Below are 23,482 nucleotides of genomic sequence, written 5' to 3' on the forward strand. Positions count from 1 at the left end.
GAGAGAGGGGAGCTTTGAGCAGCCTATCTGTCCCTGGAGGAGTGGTTTCAGCCCATAAATTCGTAGTTTATTGGCCATTTTGGGCTAATTTCTATCTCTTTCATTTCCCTGCTATAAATACCATATTTGCCCGGTTTTGCAAGCCAGCAAGGCTAGGGTAAAACTATTCCCGGCTCCACAAAGTCTCCTCTTCAATTTTAGACAAATTTTCAACTTAAGCACTCAAGCCATTCATTTCTCAGCCCAGCACTTGCTCAAAACTTATAGCAAGCACTTATAAACCCTAGCACTAGACCCTCCTGTACTGTACAGAAGGACAAGGCTCTCTATTCGACCTTACCAGCCATCCAGTAAAACAGTTCACTGTACCTATCCAGGCATGTCCAAAGGGCAGTTTCAGGTGTACTCTTCAGTCCAACTGGTGAATCTGGGCATTTTGAGGCAATGTTACAACTGCCTCATGTACACAGACAACCCCCTCCTCGTACCACCAAACACTAATACATGTGAGAGATGCAGTTATACAGCCAAACTAGAGGCTAAGCTCTCTCAACCCAAGACTGGATCAGACAGTCAAGAGGAAAAGGGAAATACTTGCATCACACCACCAGTCTTACATAGACCCATTAAACCAGCACAGGCAAAAAACACACATAAATACATGGAAACATACTCGGAGGCTGTAAATAAAAATCTGCAAAACCAACAGAGACCTCCAAAGCAAACATCCATGCAACCTTCACCCCCAAACACAAACCATGAAATACATACTTCACAAAACCAGTATGCCATGCAATCACAGCCCTTATGGCAAAATAACATACCCAACATACTAGTAATAGGTGACTCTATATTCAGGTACACCGAGGTCCCACTCACTAGGCTGAATAAATAGAAGGTTACTGTTAGCTGCCTGTCAGGTGCCAGGATCCGCCACATAACACAAGCACTCAGGTCACTCCAGAACAAGTACAAATATGACTCTGTCATTATCCATGTTGGTGTGAATGACCTGAGCCAAACCTCCCTGGACTACATGAAAAGAGACATGGAAGAGCTCTCTGATCATGTAGCCCAGGCCGGTATGACCCTGACCCTGAGTAGCATCCTGCCCTCACCAAGAATGATACCATGGTATAAAGAAAAAATTCTCGATTTCAACAATTGGCTAAGTTTCTGGTGTCCACCTGGGATGACATGCTCAACAAGCCACGCTGCTTCGCTAGAGATGGCTTGCACCTGTCACCCTCAGGCTTTCGAATACTTGCCAAGGCTCTTGCCACCCCCATAGTGTCTTTTTTAGGCAAGGCTCAAAAGACAAACCCACCACCGTAAATAGCACAAGTAACAAAAAACTGAAGGTAATGCTACTCAATGCCAGACATCTGAACCTCAAAATACACACATTCGAGGCACTCCTCACTATGGAAAAAAATCAATATATGTGCAGTAACAGAAACCTCGTTTAAGGCTCCATAGAGCACCCCAGCACTACCAGGCTACAACTCATACCATAAATTTCAGCCACAGAACCCAAACCAAAATACAAAAGGCGGGGGCGTATCCATATTCATCAAGGATACCCACACCTCCAGGTTAGTGGCACAGCACGATGCTTCAGAGATCATCCACGTGCAACTAACAATAGGCAAAACTGGAATTCAAATTGTAGCTTGCTACAGATCACCCACCATATCCTAGGACCCCCATTCCACATTTCTGGAAACACTGGGAAACATAAAGGTCCTACCAAACACCCTAATATTGGGTGATTTCAATTACCCAAACATTAACTGGGAGAACTACTCAAGTACTAACTCCCTTGCCCAACTTTTCCTAGAATTTATAAACTCAAATGCCATGGTTCATCTGGTCAACACTCCCACCAGAGGTGACAACATATTGGATCTGGTCATCACCAACATGGGCAACCAGTGTTCCACACCAGAGGTCAAGCCCTCGCTGGTTAGATCTGACCATAAGCAAATCACTTTGGATATCCATATTCCGCCACCACCCCCGGACAAGAAAGCCACCAGGAAAAACTTTTCAAAAGCAAACTTCACTTTACCTAAGACCGAGGTGGAAAGTTTCAAAGCCCCCATGCTGAAGGATAACACTGTCCAAGCTGCAAAATCCTTTACTAATGCATTCTATGGGCAGCTACAAGAATGCATGGATCCCAAGCAAAACCAAGACTCACTCCTCCAAGAAAAGGAAACCAGTCTAGTGGACTCCTGCCATAAACAAGCTATACAATAGAAGGAGGACACTAGTACAGAAAAGAGTAAAATCCCAAGAAGGAAAGACATCCCTGATCAGTATCAGCAAGAAACTACGATCCCTCATAAAATCATCCAAGGCGAGTTTTGAAAGAAAAATTGCCAAGGACTCCAAAGATAACCACAAGGCATTCTTTAGCTATGTCAAGAATCTAAGTGGCAATGCTCAGACTGTTCAGAGTTAGTGCAGAATGGCACAAAATACACTGAACCAACCGATATTGCCAACATCCTGGCAGACAGGTTCAGCGCAAACTTCACTCCCCTCTCACCCCCAAAAGGGTCCATAACCATACCAGAAGAATGTAGAATCCTTGAAATCACAGACACTCAGGTTAAAACAGCCCTCTCCAAAGCCAAAAACTCAGCATCAATGGGACCAGACGGTGTCCCAGGCTGTGTCCTACATGAGCTCAAAGATGAACTAACCCCTCACCTAAACACACTGTTCAAACTCAGCCTCTCCACAGGCTACATACCCATAGAGTGGCACACAGCAACGGTTATTCCGTTCCACAAAGGTGGAGCCACAACAGACCCCGGGAACTACCGCCCTATAAACCTGACTAGCTTGGTCTGCAAGGCTATGGAGCGCATCATCATGGAACTCATTAACAGAGACATTGGGAACCTCCAAACACTGGACCCTACCCAGTTTGGCTTTGTTAAGGGCAGATCATGCCTCCTAAACCTGGTGGACTTCTTTGAAACAGTTACCAAGGCTATAGACAAGGGAAAGGTGGTACACACAGCCTACCTAGACCTCGCTAAGGCCTTCGACACCATTCCCCATTCTGGTATTATAGACAAGCTCACCAGCCTGAACATAAACCCCTACATCACAAGATGGGTTGCCAACTGGCTCACGGACAGAACCCACATGGTGAGAGTTGCGGGAGCTAGGTCCATCTCTAAACCGGTTGGGCTCAGTCCTAGGACCCCTCCTGTTCGGCATATTCTTCTCAGAGGTACAGGCAAGCACAGGAGAACTATGGCTGACCAAGTTCACAGACGACTGCAAACTAGGGGCTATAATTGACTCGCTGGCTGACACAGACATCCTCCAAAAAGGTCTCACTCAGACGGACACCAGGTGTCAAAATCATGGCCTCAAGCTAAATGCCAAAAAGTGCATAGTCATCCCCTTTGGAAAAAACAAAGTACCCACAAATTACCACATAGGTGGTAGTCCCCTAAATACGGAAGACATAATAAGGGATCTGGGGACCCAAGTAGATAGTAATCTCACCTTTGGTAATCACATTGCCAAAGTGGTTAGAAACTCCTTCTACGTGACCCACCTAATCACAAAAGGGTTTGCATCCAGATCAAAAGAGGTCATTGTGCCCCTCTACTCATCAGTCATCAGACCCATTTTAGAGTACAATGCCCCATTTGGGATATACCTTACAAGACACCTGCAACAGCTGGAAAGACCACAGAAGTACCTCACCAAGAGGATCAATGGCCTCAAACAGATGCCCTATGCAGCTCGACTGAAGAAACTCCAGTTGTACGTGGTTGCATACCGCCTACTCAGAGGTGATCTCTGCCTGACATGTCCAACCCAGAATTGATGGACAAGCTCCACCTAAAGAAAACCTTATCCTCTCGAGCCACACGCTCTAGGGATCTAAACCTCACCACAACAATACATAGGACGTGCTGGAGGGATAGATTCCTGTCCCAGAGACTTCCCATGCTTTGAAACAAGATCCCAATCTGCATTAGGCAGTGCTCCTCGCTAACACTCTTCAAAAGAAACCTTGATGAGTGGATGGGAAACAGAAAGTTTACCTCGGGGATCACTTCAGTGGCTCTGCTGGACAGAGACACAGGGAACTAATCTAAGGGGACGGCGAAAGCCAACACATTCTGGCTAGGCTTATAAATGCCTTTGGGCAGATAGCCTAGTACCCACCTATGAACCTATGAACCAATAAACCATGTATGCATGTATATATATATATATATATATATATATATATATATATATATATATATATATATATATGGGTTCAGTTCTAAATCCTAAAAGCCCAAAATCCTGAAACCAAAATCTTGAAAGTTCAAAATACTGAAAACTCAAAATACTGAATCTCATAATGCTGAAAACACACAGGATACCAGTGCTTACTATATTCCAGCACAAGTACATACAGAAACATATTACCCTTCAACTATAAGCTGGGGGGCAAGCTCCCTGCACCCCCCCATGTGGTGGGCTACACCCCCCCACACCCCCTGCTACTTAAATATATCAACTCTGAGATTGCACTTCACTACACTAAGTGCAATCTCGGAGTTGATATATTTACGTAGCAGGGGGTGTGGGGGGCACAGCCCCCCCTGCTTATACTTGGAGAAAAGTAATATGGTTTGTCTTTTATTTGTTTCTGTATGTACTTGTGCTGGAATATAGTAAGTGTTGGTATCCTGTGTGTTTTCAGTATTATGAGATGGGTGCCAATAGCTACGCCAATATAGTTATGGTTGTATGGGAAGAGAGGTTTGTACTTGATTCTGTTTATTCGGAGTACATTCATTTTCATTGCAGATTTGTCGATGATTTATGATATGGAGGGGGACTGATGAACAACTTATGGTATTTTACAATTATTTGAATACCACCACTGATTTTTTGAGATTTAGTATAAATAAGTCAGTCTGTCAGATAGCGTTCTTGGATATTTCTATTATCAAGAAGGTAGATAACACCTTTGATACAAAGGTTTATAGAAAGGAGTGTTACAGGAACATGTACCTACATCGACAGAGTATGCGTCCAACATGTGTCAGGTCAGGGTATGAGGACATGTAGGTTAAATACAAGTGAAATGGGCTTTCTTGATGAGTTGGATTCTCTGAAAAATAAGTTGGAAGACAAAGTATATAATGGAAAAGAGGTTGATAGTATTTTAAATACTATACCAGGATTAAGATCTACCCAGGGGAAACCTTATTTTTCTGAGGGTGCTTGGGGGACAGGCAATGCATATCCCAAGAAACCAGGTCATAGTTTTTTGACTAGGCTACCTGTTGTTTATTCATGCAATGTCAGAAAAATCACTGATATATTAGAGAAACACTGGCAAGTTTTAGTGGTAGACCCTAACATCAGGTCTATAGTTGATGAGAGACCACATTTTTTGTATAAAAATAAAAAATGTTGGACCCCCCCCCTGCGGTACATTTCCATGCACCAACTGTAGGTATTGTGGGTATATAGATTCAACTAATAACTTTATACATCCGGATACGGGTAAGGAATTGAGTTTTAAGGTAAAGGCTGATTGTAATACATGTCATATAGTATATCTAGCATACTGTGTAGCATGCTTGTCATTCTGCGTAGGTAAAACTGATGGAAGATTACAAGATTGCATTAGAGAACATCTTTACAACATCAGCATTAAGTCGACCACCAATGCATTAGCCAAACATGTCAATTTGCGTGATGATGATTCACACAACTTCAGATTTCTAGTGTTAGAAACTGTGAGACTGAGTGAACGTGGGGGGGATGTTAGGAATCTGACTGAGACATCTGAAATGAGATGGATAATTAGATTAGAGGCATCTAGGGGATGGGGATTAAATGATAGAGTATCCATCAAAACTGCCCTTAAGGCTAGGAATATTTTAAGTAGATTAGTATGGATGTTCATATATATATATATATATATATATATATATATATATATATATATATATATTTTTTTTTTTTAATGGTATTGATCCATAAATATTATTTCAAATAAGGGAGACATGTTCATAGGTTCATAGGTTCATAGGTAGGCACTAGGCTATCGGCCCAAAGGCCTACATAAGCCTAGCCAGCAAGGTACCATAGCTTACGCCACCCAAGAAAGTTATTTTCCTGTGCCACTGTCCAGCAGACACAGAAGTGATCCCTGGGGTGTATTTTCTATTTCCCATCCATTTATCAACATTTTTCTTGAAGAGTGCTAATGAAGAACTTTGCTTGACATAGATGGGTAGCTTGTTCCAGAGTATAGGAAGTCTCTGGGACAAGAGTCTATCCCTCCAGAGTGTCCTGTTTATTGTGGTGACAAGGTTTAGGTTCCTAGAGCGTGTAGCTTGGAGGGATTGGGATTTCTTTAGGTGTAGAATGTCCAGCAGCTTTGGGTTTGACATAGCTTTATATGTTAGGCAGAGATCACCTCAGAGTAGGCGATATGCTACGGAGTGTTGCTTGTATCTCTGTCTTGTGTAAATAGTTTTATAGAAGCATACCTATGGAAGCAGATTTTATGTCCTTTATCATTTATATAACAACAGTGTGTTTTTTATATTTAATTAAATGAGTGTTTTCATTGGTTGACTGATGTATTTAAATCTATTTGCTGCCTGATGAAGCAGTATTTTCTTGACTGCGAAAGTGCTCACATTTTAATAAATGGCCTTTGGTTTTGTAAATGAACTGTGTGTTTCAATTGGACTTGCTGCCATCATTTGTTCCACTACATTTTATCTGCTTGGATTCTGTTCACTTACGTCAAGTAGATCTTTTTTCCAGTTTGCTTTTGTTGGTCTGTGTAAGCTTAAACTCAAGCCTACCAGTAAATGTGAATGAATTAAGTATAAATGTCAACTCCAACAATTACCGAAATCAGAAACAAAAAAAATTGATGCTGCTTTAGCTTTAAAATATTTATTCAGATATTGCATATTAGATATTAGACACTACATTTACACTTCATATTAACCTCATACTTGTAAATGTATCACTAGCAGTCTTATACTGAATCCCTGCTGTTGACAGTATAGATAAAACATAACAGACAAATAATTTTATTTTACATACTTTTAGAAAAGGATAATTTTTTGCCTTGGAATCAAGTTAGTTTTCAAAATACTAGTGATTGACACTCTTCAGTACAATCAATAGTGTGTATCCAAGCTGCTTTTCCCAGAAGAATGAATTGCCATTATACCAGAGATTTGCCCTTTCTCCATGATGGTGCAACCTTGGAGTCTGCATATACAAATAGCAGAGGTGTGGGAGATACCTGTGCAAGGTTATTACCAATTCATCTATTTTTATGCCAATTTTTCTTCTATACTCTGACCTTGCTTGCATCCACTGTCTTTCTTTATTACGTGTCTCATATCATGTGAAATTGTTTGCCATCTCAGTTTTGTTTAGTGATTTCTAGGATTTCATTTCCCTTAAAGTCATGTCATACCCAACATTTTTAAGTCACTGCATGAGGTTCTTTAAGTTGGTCATATATGTTTTATCACTAACACACTGAAATTTATGTTTTGAATGTTATTTTAAAGGCAATTTGTGTCTTATTAACAAATCAACTTGTAAAGTTTAAGAAAAAAATGGAGTCAAAATGGCAGCGACCAGTGAATGAATGTTTGATATGATCCATTAGTTGGTACATTTTGAGTAAATATGGAGTACCACTATACACATGAAAACAAACAGAGTATCTTTTAGATCTGGTGTGGTTAAATATTTAAAAATCTGCTCCAGCAATAATTGGTGTGAAATAATGTAAGCTGTAATTGTTCAGCACAGTTACAGATGTCAGTTTAAAACTGTGATAGACATGCATGAATGATTTAGGTTTACTATCAAAATGTGGTACAGCGCTTATGCAAAACTGGGATGGTCGAATGCGTGTTTGCCAGTTTCTGTAATGCCATTCTGAAAATGTTCAAACTCACATTAGCGAATGGTAGTGTACATTTTCTAATACGAGATTGACATTCTGATTGAAGATCACACTACAGTGGGGATCAGGAAATTTGCCCTTTTCCTCACTATAGTGCGATCTCGGAGTTGGAATATATAATTTGTGGGGGGTGCGGGGGGTGCAGGGGGGCTTGCCCCCCTGCAAAACTGTAAAAACTTGTCCTGTAGATAAACAATTCCTTTGGCAGCTTCAGCACAACTGCCTGAGGGTCTAATGTCACCTCCTGACATTTCAAATACATTCAAATGTGGATGTCTAGGTGATGATTTCTGACATTGCCAAATTCGAAACGTTAGTTCGAGCAATTGAATAGATTTTGTTTTGACATTCAACATTTAGATCGTAAGGTATTTAGAAGGATAATCCTGAAGTTTGAAAATCATTTAGTGTTTGTTTATAAAATACTGGATTTCTACATTAATACAGTAAGTCCACTACTAGAGATTTTTTTTCTGAGGTTTGGGGTCATACTATATACAACTTTCTGAACACTGTCAGTTTAATGTTTTCATCTGCTTGACCAAGTAATACCATTAGACTTAACAGATGTGCCCCTTTTAAGGGTATCACCTCACATAGAAAAATGAAGTAACATATTTAGGTTAATAATATTGATATAACAATATCTGGGATTGAAGCACAAGTATTTAGATTTTTAGGATATATTCTTACACTTACCTTACATCCTTATGTTTTCAGTAAATTCAACCATGACAACATTGTGCGCTGTATTGGAGTAAGCCTGCACACTTTGCCCAGGTTCATACTGCTGGAACTGATGGCTGGAGGAGACATGAAATCATTCCTGAGGCTGAACAGACCCAAGGTGGTAAGTACTGTGTGCACCGATGGGCACAGTCTGCTGTATACAAAGAAGCACTACCAGCTCCCCAGCTCCACTTAGGATATTGGCATAACTGCTTTTAGAGCATATATGTCATGAGTGTCAAAATCTGAAAACATTTTAAAGTTCCTTTGTGATTGGAAGCGGGTGGTAAAAACAGTGTTTTTTTTTTGTCTTGAGTTTTATAATGACCATGCTTTATAATTATAAATTAATAAGCTGTGCTGTCAAGCTTCTGAGTGTCAGTACCCCATGTTAGAATTTTTTTTTACCCATGGACTTATCATTTTTTTTGTTTGTTTGTTTTCTGACACACAATGAAGCTTATTTTAAAAAAGGCATATCTGATTAATTTCGGAGTTGGTACAATCCTCATGCATGATGTATCTCTCAACTGTACAGATTTTTACATAATGTCCAGATTTTTGCCTCCTATTTTTGGTCTGTTTTTCATAAAATTGTGGTTTTCTGGCAAATTAGTGACAAACCACAAAAGACTGAAGTTAGAAAATAATGACAGATGATTGAGTTTCAGACTTCATATCCTTCAGAAAATCCATGCTAGTGTAAAACCTGCTATTCAATTTTCTAAGTTTGTAAGTTTAATATTTAAAAAACAAGTAATCTCTGTGGTATCCCCAAAGTCTCAAAACAACCCACTAAAGTGTAGTGGGTCCAAAAACAAAACAGTGTAAGAAACTTCTCTGTGTGGAAGATTTTCAGTCCATATATTTCTAGTTAATCACTGTATATTAATCAGATCAGACAATAGTAGTAGAAGTAGCGAACTTAAACTCATCTTAAGTCAAAACCAAAACAAAAAATAATAATACAAAATATATAATTGCACAGCATTAGTAAGTATGCGAAAGTAATCCAAGCAAGGCAGGCAGTCTGTTTCCAGTCGAAAATCCTTTATTAAGTACAGAGACAAGCGTTCCAAGTAAAACAAAAATAGGGTAATAATTTCCTCACAAGCTTTCTAAATATATATATATACTTTTTTATCAGGCATGGGAGTGGTTTATTGTGCTGTAAAACAAAGTGTTACTGGTACACATGTTAAATTCATATCCCTTCCCCCATCAGTGTGGCATTCGAGCTGGCCCTGCCCTACTTAGTATGATGATGGAAACAAAATATACACTTAAATTACAACTGATTTAAAATGGTATTTAAAACCAACTGGTAGAATAAAATAAAATAAAATAAATTAGTCATGTAAACAATGTGGCAAGTTTCTAAGTTCCAGTGCACTTTTAATTGAACAGTAGTAGTTTAGTCCAGGCTTCCTAAAAGAGTTCAGCTTTAATTGCCACATGAGTTCATGTTTCTCCAGAATATTTGGGATATCTCCTTCAAGATCACCCACGTCTATGTGATCCAGGATCTGAAACTTAAAACCTGTGTGTCTTTTATAAAGACAAAGGTGTTTGGCTATTGCACTATTTTTACATCCAGAGCAGATTTCTGACAGATGACATGAAATCCTACGCTTGAGTTTATTTACAGTCTTGCCCACATAGAATGCATCACATTAATTGCACTGTGCCCTGTAAATTACTTTTGCAGTGTTATAGTCACCCCCTGCACTGGTTTTAATGATTTTCTTTAAATAAGGGCAATAAAAACTATCACCTTGCTATATAAATATACAAAATGTACAATTAGTTTCATATCTTTTAGTGCTTTTCTCATACGGTCTAGGTTTAAATTCAACAAAACTTCTAATGTTGCTGGCCTTCCTATAAACAAATGATGGGGCTTCACCTAAGATGTTAATCAGAAAAGGGTTTCCTGTGACAATGTCCCAGTTTTCTTAAATAATATTTTTGATACTGTGATAATCCGAAGTGTATGTCAGGATGCAGCTATTTTTGCATTTGTTATTCTCTGTGGAATTATTTAACATTTTTCTATTGGGGAGGTTGAGTGAAGGTGCTTCAGTCCTTTTCAGTTCTATAATTGGTTCCAGGATGTTTTTTAACATCTGACTTTCATAGCGTCTCACTAGAAAATCATTCTCTAAGTTGTTCAGGTTTCTCAAAAATGATTCCATCTCTGTGGTAATTCTAGCTAATCTATAGCCTTGGGACTTCACTACATTATACTCGTTTTTTGTAGGATGTAGACTTTTACTGTGGAGTAATAAGTTAACCCTCATTGGTTTTCTGAATAGATCAGTGGTGATTCTGTTATTGTTGGTGTCCTTGGAAATCTGCATATCTAAGAAAGTGGTTGAAGACCAATGTGGAAAAGTATGGATGATTCACTTTCTAAAGAATGGGAAGATATTTTAGAGGATGCTAGCTACAAACTTATTTGTCTGCTAGTAAGGAAGAACCTTAGTGTGCAGGAAGCTACAAAGGCTGACATCACATCTTTAAAAACAACATTGGAAAATGAGAACCACAATGACCTAGATGCTAAATTTGAGCTGCTTATATAAAGAGTGAAAGGATATGAGCAGTCCATTAAAGAAAGAAAGATTAATAAAATGAAATGAGATCAGTTGGACAAAGATGATCCTGGGAGACTTACTAGGAGGTACAATAGTAATAACAACAACAGCAACAGGAGAACCAACAACAGACAAGGTTTCAGTTATTACAGGGGATACAACGGAAAGTATAACCGTGCCAGCAGACCTCAACGGGATTTTCCCAGGGGGGAGATCCTCGCACAAAACCGGACAGGGGCACAATACAGGACCACCAGGAGACTGCCCCCCAACATCTCATTCCCCACAATCCCAATCCCCTCTGGCTATCAACACTCTGCAGAAGCCTTTGACATCACAGAAGGATCAGGACAGGAACATAAGCCACAGCAGCAACCAGAACTGACAGAGAGTTCTACAGGACGAATTACAGGACTACCAGGTCAAATAAGACCACAGACAATCCAGCTACCAGGAGCAGCAGCACCTTCACAGAGACCAGTTTCTTCAGGAAGACCAGTATCGACAGCACAGACATCAACCACCACACCAATACCAAAACCAGCACCAGTACCAGAACAAGAACGATGACCACCACCAGAGCCCCAGAGCTTGTCCCTCTTACCAGGTTCCCCCATACCACAGCCACAGCGAGGAATACTACTACAACCCATCGAGATTCCAGAAAGCAGAGGAGGAATTCCAGAGGTCTCATACTCTATCCACGAACTCCCAGGGAGACAAAAGAACCAAACAGTGGACAGGGGTGAGGAAAATACAATACCTGGGCAATCCCGACTGGAACCCTGACTACAACCCAGGTCCCAGGCTCAGAAGGAGGAACCAGCCACAATAATAGGTACAATAACAACAATAACAGGTGCCACAGTAACAGGGGCCCCACTTATCTGGAACCACTCTGTTAAAGCACTGACTGAAGAGGATAAAAGTGTGCTGTCCAAAGGACTTACTTTTGTACCAAGCTGCAGGAGTGAGGATACACAGGTACTGATAGACCTTAAAATGTTTGTGAGGAAGCTCAACTTAAGGGCACAGTTTCATGGCAAAAGTAATGACATTGAAAATAAGCCTATTGATGAAACTATAAAAAGGCCTAGCAGCTATTGTCCACCACTACATCAAACACTAGCTGCTTTCAAAGTGAAATGTGAGATGGATATCAGGAAACTGCTTAAATAAACCTCCTAAGAAAAAACTTTATAACTTAACACAGGGAGAAAGAAAAGCATTGCTTGAGCTAGGCATTGATAAATCCAGGCATGTAATGAAAGCAGACAAGGGAAGAGGTATACTTGAGACTGGTACCACTAGCTACAACCAAAAGATAGAGAACATGCTGGAGGAGAACATATTTTATGAGTTATTTACCATGGATTACATAAAAAGAGCATATGATTTATGGAACACTAATCTCATCACATTATGGAAAGAAAAACTTATCACTGAAAATCTTTATAATTATTTATGGAGCCCATGCCCATGTTTACCTTACTTTTTTGGTATACCAAAGCCACACAAGAACAGAGAAGACCCACCTTATAGACTGGTGGTAGCAAGTGGAGGTTCCCTTACTGAAGCCACAGCCATTTACCTTGATTACTTGCTGAAACCTCTAGCAGAAAAGAATAAGCATACATAAGAGATTCAATGGATTTTTTGAGGAAAATAAAAAACATTACAGTGGAAGCTGACAGTATTTTATTAACTATTGATGTGGAAGCCTTGTACACAGTGCTCCCTCACAATTACTGTATAACAGCAGCTATGGAGTCTTTTAAGAAACATAATCAGGGTACACAGGCACAACAGCAAATGTTAAGCAAGCTCATTAATCTTGTACTGGACTTCAATTTCTTTACTTTCAATGGAAAACACTACAGACAAAAAACTGGTATAGCAATGGGGGCTGCCATGGCTCCCAGCATAGCTAACATAGCCCTGGGCAAATGGGAGGAGGACTTTGTGTTAAACAGACAACATGCAGCATATCACATGCTATTTATGTTTTATTGATGACATCTTTATTGTGTGGGAAGGTGACACCTTGCAGCTTGGAGATTTTATTACTTACCTCAATCAAACAAACCCCTTCCTAAAGTTTACCTCTTCCCATAGCTGTACTTCAACCACTTTCTTGGATATGTAGATTTCCAAGGACACCAACAATAACAGAATCACCACTGATCTATTCAAAAAACCAACGAGGGTTAACTTATTACTCTACAGTAAAAGTCTACATCCTACAAAAACCAAGTATAATGTAGTGAAGTCCCAAGGCTATAGATTAGCTAGAATTACCTGAACAACTTAGAGAATGATATTCTAGTGAGAGGCTATGAAAGTCAGATGTTAAAAAACATCCTGGAACCCTTTATAGAACTGAAAAGGACTGAAGCACCTTCACTCAACCTCCCTTGTAGAAAAATGTTAAGTAATTCCACAGAGAGTAACAGATGCTAAAATAGCTGCATCCTGACATACACTTTGGATTATCACAGTATCAAAAATATTATTGAAGAAAACTGGGACATTGTCACAGGAAACCCTTTTCTGATTAACATCTTAGGTGAAGCCCCATCATTTGATTATAGGAAGGCCAGGAATATTAGAAGTTTTGTTGAATTTAAACCTAGACCATGTGAGAAAAGCACTAAAAGATGTGAAACTAATTGTACATTTTGTATATTTATACAGCAAGGTGATAGTTTTTATTGCCCTTATTTAAAGAAAATCATTAAAACTAGTGCAGGGGGTGACTGCAACACTACAAAAGTAATTTACAGGGCACAGTGCAATTAATGTGATGCATTCTATGTGAGCAAAACTGTAAATAAACTCAAGCGTAGGATTTCATGTCATCTGTCAGAAATCCCCTCTGGATGTAAAAATAATGCACTAGCCAAACACCTATCTCTTCATAAAAGACACACAGGTTTTAAGTTCCAGATCCTGGATCGCATAGACATGGGTGATCTTGAAGGAGACATCCCAAATATTCTGGATAAACATTAAATCATGTGGCAATTAAAGCTGAACTCTTTTAGGAAGCCTGGACTAAACTACTACTGTTCAATTAAAAGTGCACTGGAACTTAGAAAATTGCCACATTGTTTACATGATTAATTTATTTTATTTTATTCTACCAGTTGGTTTTAAATACCATTTTAAATCAGTTGTAATTTAAGTGTATATTTTGTTCCCATCATCATACATACATTTTTTCTTATTTTTATATTTTTCTGGTTCTTTTTTCCACTTTATTCAAAATGATGTGTAATAACAATACTAACTAATTATACAATTATATATATTTTTATAGATTGTTTTTAGGGTCCTTGTACACAGACCTGAAGAAGTCTAGAGGGATGAAAGCGATCTTTGTTAACAATAGGTTATGAAAATAGAAATAGATTTTTACATGCAAAATGTATATGAAATATATTTATATATATTTTTGATTGCCAAATGAACTAAGGTTGATACATTTCTAGCCATGTAATATATTGTCTTGGATAAAATCACAGACTTAATAATCTGCTTAATTTTGTGTCTTTTGGCTTTTCCTGGTTAGGGGTCGCCACAGCGGAACTCCGGTCCGCTAATGATTGTCAGTTGATTTTTACGTACCGAGTTGCCAGCCCTCATGCACAACCTTCAACGAAGGTACGCCCATTCACACATGTCTCCATGCAGAAGACGCTCTAGCTGAGAGTCGAACCGGACAGCGTCTTACTGTGAGGCGACAATGCTATCTGATTAAATAAGAGGTACTACATCATTATAAATTTTATTTAAAGTACATAAGGGTTACATATTATTATGACAGCTACTAAGTAGGGCAGGACCAGCTTGAATGTCACAGTAATGGGGGAAGGAATGTGAATTTAACATGTGTACCAATAACACTTTGTTTTACAGCACAATAAACCACTCCCATGCCTGATAAAAAGTATATACATATATTTAGAAAGCTTGTGAGGAAATTATTACTCTATTTTTGTTTTACTTGGATCGCTTGTCTGTGTACTTAATAAAGGATTTTTGACTGGAAACAGACTGCCGGACTTGCTTGGATTACTTTCAAATACTTAGTAATGCTGTGCAATTATATATTTTCTGTTATTATTTTTTGTTTTGGTTTTGTTTTGACTTAAGACAAGTTTAATTTCGCTACTTCTATTACTATTGTCTGATATGATTAATATACAGTGATTAACTAGAAATATATGGACTGAAAATCTTCCACACAGAGAAGTTTCTTACACTGTTAAGATTAATATTTAAAAATTGTCCCTGTTTTGGAGCCTTTGTCCTATTTTTATTTGTGGCTTTATCCAGATTTCTTGCTCTAAGGGGTTAAGAGGTATGAGTGCACATTACAATACTTCCACAGTGGCAGAGGCCACATATAATACAATTAAATTGGCAACTTTATTTTTTTATTTATAACAGGTGTAATCTACTCAGAACTGAGGATTACAAATTTCTGAACATACCTTGCTCATTCAAAATTCTTCAACTATACATGTATATACTCACATCAGGTTTACAGTATTACAAATTACAATGAGAAAAATGATCTATTTTTAACTATGTACAGATTAAATATTAAATAAAAATTCAAATAACATAATAAAAAAGTAAAATAGACTGATGTATGACCTGTAATGATTTTAGAAGGAATGTGCCCACATAAATCCTTTGGGGTAAACGTTCCTGTTAAATCTCAGCCCTAGTTAGAAGGGGGTTAAGAATGGCACCTTAGTAGATCTCTAATTACTTTATTCCAAACATTTATTCAGATGTTCCCATTTTTTTCTAAGGTGTACACTACTAACTAAGGTAGTTCCAGTTCTTGTAAATTCATAGTTAAGGCTTTCAGCCCTAGTATTGTGAGGGTGTTCTTTATTTCCACCTTTTAGTCAGACATTTTTGGTGAATAACAGTATCATGTTGCAAGCTGTTAACTGAAGTTTGGATAAATCTTGCAAGTCAGAAATTTCCAGTAGAATTTTCAGGGAGCAAGAAGGGAAATAACCTCCTCTGTCAGCTACTGAATGTTTTGGAGGTTCTCCTTAAATGAGCCGAGGAAAGGTGTGCTTCAAAAAAGTCTAGCAAATCTGCCACCTCCAACGCCAGGTAAGGGGCAATATCCTAGATAGTCTTGCTGGGGTATAAAAATATTTTGATTGGCACCGCCAACTGAAAAATCGAGATTTCCTAGATCTAGTAGCCTATGGAGGCATTTGTAATATTTTGTCAAATGTGGTGAACATTATGGGAATATTATGATCTCTTTCCCGGGTCTATATTACATTGTCGAACTCACAGGAGTCTGAAGAATGTAAAATCAAGCCATGAAGTTCGAAACCCAAGAATTACGAAATCACAAAACAGCGACTTTTTCCCCAGGGGAAAAAAATCGCTGTTCTGGTACAAAAACAAAAAAAGCACTTACACTTTAAACTTAAACTAATGTGGGGTGCTTCGCCCGCCACACCCCCCAATGTGAGGGACTGTGCCCCCCACACCCCCCCTACTTAAATATACCAACTCCAAGATCGCACCACAATGGAGGAAATAACAAAGCCCTGAAAACGGCCCACCAATTTTTTTTTCCCTGAGGAAAAAAATCGGTGTGCCGTGGCTTCGCTATTTTCATATGTCAAACATTTTGATATTACAACGTTCGGGCTCTTGTGAGTTTGACATTGTAATATAGACCCCTCTTTCCCACATCAAATGGAATTTGTCTGCATTCTGCTGCCTTAAACCTATTGGTATGTTGTATGCCTTGTTAATGGAACCCTTATTTAAATATTCGCTGTGGGCATCGATTATCCAGGAGACTAGCAGAGTCCTTAGTTGATGTCTTATTAATTTTGAGATTTGCTTCATTTCCAGATGAGTATTATAAAGGCTTATATCTGAAATGTAAGTTAAATTTCCCTGAAAACTGGGACTAGAGTATTACAGCATCCCATTCAGTAACTGTGTCCAATATCTCAAATCAGGATTTGCTTTTTAAATTCTGAAAATAAGAAGGAAGATCTTTTGCCATTCACAAGAGTGACAGATAGTGGATAGCTCTCACCAGTGTTATATTCATATCTGTTAGGATTGAATCCATTACATCTAAAAGATGTTGGCAATAAAGGCAATGTTTATTAATTTTAGGGGATTTCCTGACCTTAAGTAAGTTAAAAAACCTGGGTCACCCCTCCCATCATATGTAGTGATATAATTGGATTTCCAATGATTATAAATATCATTCTACCCATCAGCCATATGGTGCAGGTTTCAAAACAGGAATAATGCGACTTTTCAATTAATCTTTATAGCCTTATTGTCCTTTGCCTTTTACTAACGGAACACCAAACATGACTATATCAATTCGAAAATATGAAGACATATAACTTGCTAGTAAACAGCTGACTATGACTTTCTGTCAGTTTTGCAATTTCCCTTGATTTCCCACATATAATTTGTATATTAATAAAAGGAAATAGTCTTTTTTGATTATAAGATGGGAAAGTGAAATTATGAACTAGCTTTGGCCATATACCGTGTTCTGAAGCAAGCATTTGCTAACTTGGATAAATAAATTCGCTATTACATACACTTGTTCATCAATATAAAAGAGTTATTTTGCTACTAATATTTGGTGGCAAAAGGAGATATATCGCTATTTTGCGTTTCGCAATGGAAGGGCGAGCCTCGGATTTTATGCCTGTTACAAAGCAGTGACTTGATTAGTAAGCAAGTGCCTAAATAAATTTGACTTGATTAGTAAGCAAATGCTCAAATAAATGTATCTGTGAGTTCTATCAGCAAAAGGAGATGTTTTGTTCTCTTGCATTTTGCAATGAAGGGGGAGTCTCAGATTTAACGTTTTTTACATGATCGAATAAATTGGACTGGATCCTTATTATATTTTTAAAGGAAATACAATCCTCAATAAAGAAACACCATCTTATAATACTATCATTATTTTTAAGAAGAATATAGGTTAATAATAAATTTGGATGACTCGCATTGAATCATAGACAAGGTCCGATCAGAAGGAGCAATAGAACACCTCATTTGCATATTTTTGAAAAAGGCGGGAAACAGAAATTCTGGTCCCAGAATATGCTAATTTGATGTATGAACATGAGCTGTGATTGGCAGTTAATACATATCCTATAAACAATGATTGGTTAATCAAGGAATGAATCTACTATAAAACAATTGCAGGTCCCAATCTATTTATAATGATCTGAGGAGGACAATAGTCGAAAGCGCTTATCGGACTTACTATTGAGGGACCATTCATTTTATTATTTTATTGTTTTATTCGCATTAAAAGTTATTCATTTTAGCCAATTCGGCTCATGGATTTTTATATTTGTTGAAGTTCTGGTGGATTTTGCTGTCTTTTTTGTCTTTCTTGTTTGTTTCTTTGAGATAGACCACCTTCAGCGTTGGGAGTTTATTTATTTATTTATTTACTTAGTTTAAGAGACAAGGTGGGGGAACTGGTAGTGATAGGTGATGGGGGGGGTGGGAAGTACTATCAGTTCTGGTGAGGTTGTGGATTGAGTCAATGAAGAAGGAATTTAGGAGTGTAGCTGTCTCAGAGGGTGAGCTGTTTGGGCAGGGATTAGGGGGAGATGGGTGCACAGGATGCAACAACTTATTAACAGACTGCCAACATTTTGGGGGGGTTAGAGTTAGGGTTAAGTGGTTTGAGAAAAAACTTTGTCAAGGATGACCTTTTTTTGGTTAAATTGTGGAGCTGTCTGTAGGTATGAAGATCAGAGATGGATTTCGATTTGTTCCATGTTTTCCCATGCACTATCTCTCTTACTCATTAGAGTTTTGGCGTCTTGTGTGAGCCAGGGGGCATATTGAGTTTTAATCCTTAGTTTCCTGATAGGAGCTAGGGAATTGAGTGTCTCCAGGAAAATGCTGTGGAGGAAGGACCAGTTAATTAATGAGAGTAGGCTGTTGAAAGTGTCGGGATTAAAGTTTAATAGATTACGTCAGTCTTTGAATTGATGGGATTTCTGTAATTGAGGTAAGTGTCTAAGTATGTAGGTGGGATGGTGATCACTAAGTGTGTCAGGTAGAGTGGAGAGGTTATGGTACAGATTGGGAGTGAAGGTGAGGATCCAGTCTAGTGTGGAGTTAGAGTTAGTGTGTTTGTTTAATCGGGCTGGGTTTGAGATCAGCTGTGAGAAACCAAAGATGTTAATGGAGAAGTTTGGGCTTCAGTTGTTAGGGTGTTCCGATCAATGTTTACATCTTTCAAAACAACGGTTTCATAGGTGATGTTTTGGGAGATCCAAGAGAGAAAGTGTTCTAATGTAGGGATGTTAGTTCCAGGGGGAATATAGATGGAAGCAATAGCTAATCTTTTGTGTGTGTTTAAATGACAGTTGGCGATAAGGATTTCAGAAGGATGAAAATCTGGGGGAGTGATAGAGAGAGGTTGCAGGGTGAGCTTGTTAGAACAGAGGATAGCTACACCTCCATCTTTCTTTTTGATACTGTCGTGCCTTAGGATAGTATATCCAGGAGGAAGTATTTCAATATCAGCAATGTGAGGCTTGAGCCAGATTTTGAAGAGGCAGAGAATATCAGGGGAATGTGTAGATACCCAAGCATGGAAAGGGGAGATTTTGTTCATGATACTTTATATGTTCATAGATAGTTAGGGTCTTAGTGGTTGTGGACATAGGAATGTGGGAAGTATTTGTTGTGGGGTTATGGAGGTGTGAGGGGTGGACTGGGAGAGAGGAGCAGTGGTTGGGTCCAGGGTTGGGGTGTATGTCACCTGACAGAAGAAGGTTGAGTATTAATTGGCTTAGGTGGTTGAAGAGGCTATTCGGGGGATGGTGTCTTGAATTGGTTATAAGAGGTGAGTTAGGGAGAGGGAAAAGCTTAAATTTATGTAATGAGGAATTAGTATGCATAAAGAGAGATGGTGCTATAATGAAGGAATGAAAGTGAGAGTGGTTGGTTAGGGGAAAGGTACAGGGTATGAGGAGAATTTGAGGGGGAGAGTGCCTACATGAGAGGTTGCTGTGATAGCTAGAAACAGAATGGGAGTGGTGAAGATAAGGAGAAGGAAGATATTTGTATTAATTGGTTTGAGAGTTCACATAATGTGGGTATTTGGGGTGGGTCAAGAGGTTAGAAGTAGAAGAGTTAGACACAAGAGGATGAGGAAGTAATGAGTGACAGAAGAGAAATGTGGTTGGTTAACAGTATTGAGAAGGAAGTGATAGTTGATTGGAGAATGTTTGAAACAACACAATGTTCCTAACTGTCAGTTATGTGTTAATTTTAATAGTAGAACAATCAAGCATAAAACTGATATTTTAGCTAAGCACTTTAGGGAGTCACTAGAGCCTTCATGTACTATGTCGTTCACTGGTTGAGATGAGGTTGATCTCCCTTGGCAAAAAAGGAAAAGTGCCTAAAGCTTAGGGTATTGTGTGATACCCGTATGCAACCCACCAGTCCACCTAGGCTTATGATCATTGAAGAAGGTGAGGTACCTCTGCAGTCTCGTCCAGTGACTGAGGATGTGGTACAGGCCTCTATAAAGCCCTGTTCAGAGTGCTATAAACTAACGGGTCCCTCTACTTTCTTACAAGCTAAAGGACTTAGCTCATCTGTTGGTTCTGGAGCCACTTTGCAGGTTCTGGCTTCTGGCAACCATTCTAAAACTGATGAAGGGGTATCTAGAGTGTCTCATCATCATCAGGAGATTGCCTCAGTTCACCATTCTCATGATTCATCTGTCCATCTGTGTCCAAGTCCTAGTGCGGATGTTGCCATCAGGCCTAAGCCTAAGGCCTCATATAAAAAGCCTACATACAGCTTGCCTCAGCTGAGGCCTACTGGCTTCCACTCCCAAATTCAGACCTAGTTAGGCTGGCTGAAGATTTGATCTCCATGGTCAGACCCAGATGCCTCTCTCTCCCTGGTTCTGCCTCTGAATCTTTTCCTGGGAAAAGAAAGAGGGATACCCCCAAGCAGTCTTCTAATTCCTTTGACTCTGATGATGATAATGATGGATCCACCCTGAGGAGGTTTATCTACTGCTTACTATGGGGATTCAGATTCTGAGGAGAACCTTACCTCAACCACTCCCAGGACATTTCCTTTGGGGAGACCTTACACACCCTGAGCAAATTCTTTAAATGAGAAGCACAGGACTACCCACAATCCAAGAAGAGGATTAGGGAATTTCTAAATCTCCCTGAGCATAAATCTTTTGCCATCCCTCCAGTGTTAGAAGTAGTGGATGTTGTCTTGCTGGATTCTTCATTTTGACCAGACTCCCTCCGCCCTGCCCCTCAGACACCTGATAGATTTTACAGGTTTCAGGATTCCCACAGACACCTTTCCAAGAACCTTGTAGCAGACCTGAAGTGGTGACTCGGGGCTCTAAGGGAACTAAAGTTAGTACCTCCAAACACGCCATGCCAACTGACAAAAAAAGCAGAGCCTTAGATAGGTCTGGAAAGAAAGTCTACATTACTGTTACTCTCATCATGAGTACTTTGAACTGCCAATTTCATATGAGGAAGTATCAGGAAACCATTCTAGACCTGATGAAGTAAAAACTGGAGGGGATTGAAAATAAGGCCCTCTCCAAGAAACTACCATATTATGCAGTTCTTGCTCTCAAGTAGCTAATCAGTCTTTGCACTGTGGCTATGATGCTGTGGAAGCTTCCAACAGGGCAGTAGCCAAGGGATCCATCATTAGATGACATGTCTAGTTGAGGGAACATTCCCTCCCTGAACATGTCAAATCCAGTCCCTTGGATGCTCCTTTGGACAGAGATTTTTTTTGGCCCCACTCCTGAAGCCATGTTTAAGAAGATGGAGGGTAAGGCCAAGTCCATGCAAACAGTCAAGGACTTTCTTCACGTTCAACCTCCTCATTTCAGTTGCAATCACCCTACCAAACATTGGTGGTCCATTCTAGTATGCCAGTCTATAATTAGACATAGGAGACCTCAAATGGAAAGGAGTCAAAGAGAGAAGCAGCATCTGAGACAGTGGCAAGCAGATTCTAATAGGCTTGTGGGATCCTGCCATCAGGGACCCAGCAGAGAGCAATTATTAATCTTCCATGACAACCCCCATTCAAGTCTTGCCTCTTCCTCCCTAACCCCTCTCAGACTAGGAGGATGGCTGTCCTTCTTCCTGAAAAATTGGACCATCATTACCAGGGAAAAGTGGGTACTGAAAGTCATTCAAAGAGGTTACAAACTATGGTTAAAACAGCCTCTGATTCGATCAGGTTTCCCAGATATTCCACCAAAGCCAAAGACAGAGGCCTTAAAGCAAATACAGCTCCTGTGCAGCCTTCTGTACAAGGAAAAGGTTTTTATTCAAAGCTTTTCCTAGTCCACAGAAAAGAGGGTCCCTGGAGGCTGAGTCTGGACCTGTCAAGGCTCAAGGCTCAACCAGTTCTTGCAGGTTCCAAAATTTAAAATGCTAACACTTCAACAACTTCTGGGCATGATTTCTCCCAATGCTTTCACAGTAACCTTAGATCTAAAGGATGCATACCTCCACTTTTCCATAGAAAAATCTCACAGGTGGTTCTTACACTTCAGAACAGGATTGTGCTCAGCCCTTTGGTTTGTCTACTGCACCCAGGGTTTTCAGAAAATGCTTAGCCCCAGTGACAGCTTTTTGTAGGTTAAAGGGCATTCAGGTTTATCCCTACTTAGTCGACTGCCTCATTTAGACAACAGATCAAGAAAAACGCTAAGCAGATCTGCTTTACACCTAAGAGATCCTGGCTTTACTGGGATTCACCATCAATACCCAAAAGTCTTGGACCATCCCCACAAAGAGAATTGTGTTTCTTTGGGCTTTGCTGGACTCATCTCTTCAGAAACTCTTCCTTCCCCCAGACAAGGTTACCTTTCTAACTCTGTACTTCCAAAAGTTCCTTGTCATGAGCTACCTCACAGCCAGACAGTTCCTCAGAGCCTTGGGTTACATGGCCTCTTGCATCCTCTTAATCCCCGTGGCCAGACTACTACATATGAGGAAGCTGCAGTGGTACCTCAGAAATGTGTGGTGCCAGTATCCTCAATCCTTCAATTTCAGGGTGAAGCCTCTCCCTTGTCACAGGAAAGAGTCTGTTT

General features: G+C 39.4%; 1 protein-coding gene across 1 annotated transcript in view; it reads left to right on the top strand.

Annotated features, from left to right (window-relative positions):
- The window catches only part of LTK (leukocyte receptor tyrosine kinase), a 1,073,506-nt gene that overhangs the window by 616,110 nt on the left and 433,914 nt on the right, over positions 1–23,482 (top strand). The window contains exon 12 of the mRNA XM_044073449.1: positions 8,714–8,843. Coding sequence (XP_043929384.1) covers positions 8,714–8,843 — 130 coding nt within the window. The remainder of the gene's footprint in view (positions 1–8,713; positions 8,844–23,482) is intronic.

The sequence above is a fragment of the Protopterus annectens genome, chromosome 6.part0 (assembly GCF_019279795.1).
Source record: "Protopterus annectens isolate FY-2018-M chromosome 6.part0, PAN1.0, whole genome shotgun sequence".
NCBI lineage: Eukaryota > Metazoa > Chordata > Ceratodontiformes > Protopteridae > Protopterus > Protopterus annectens.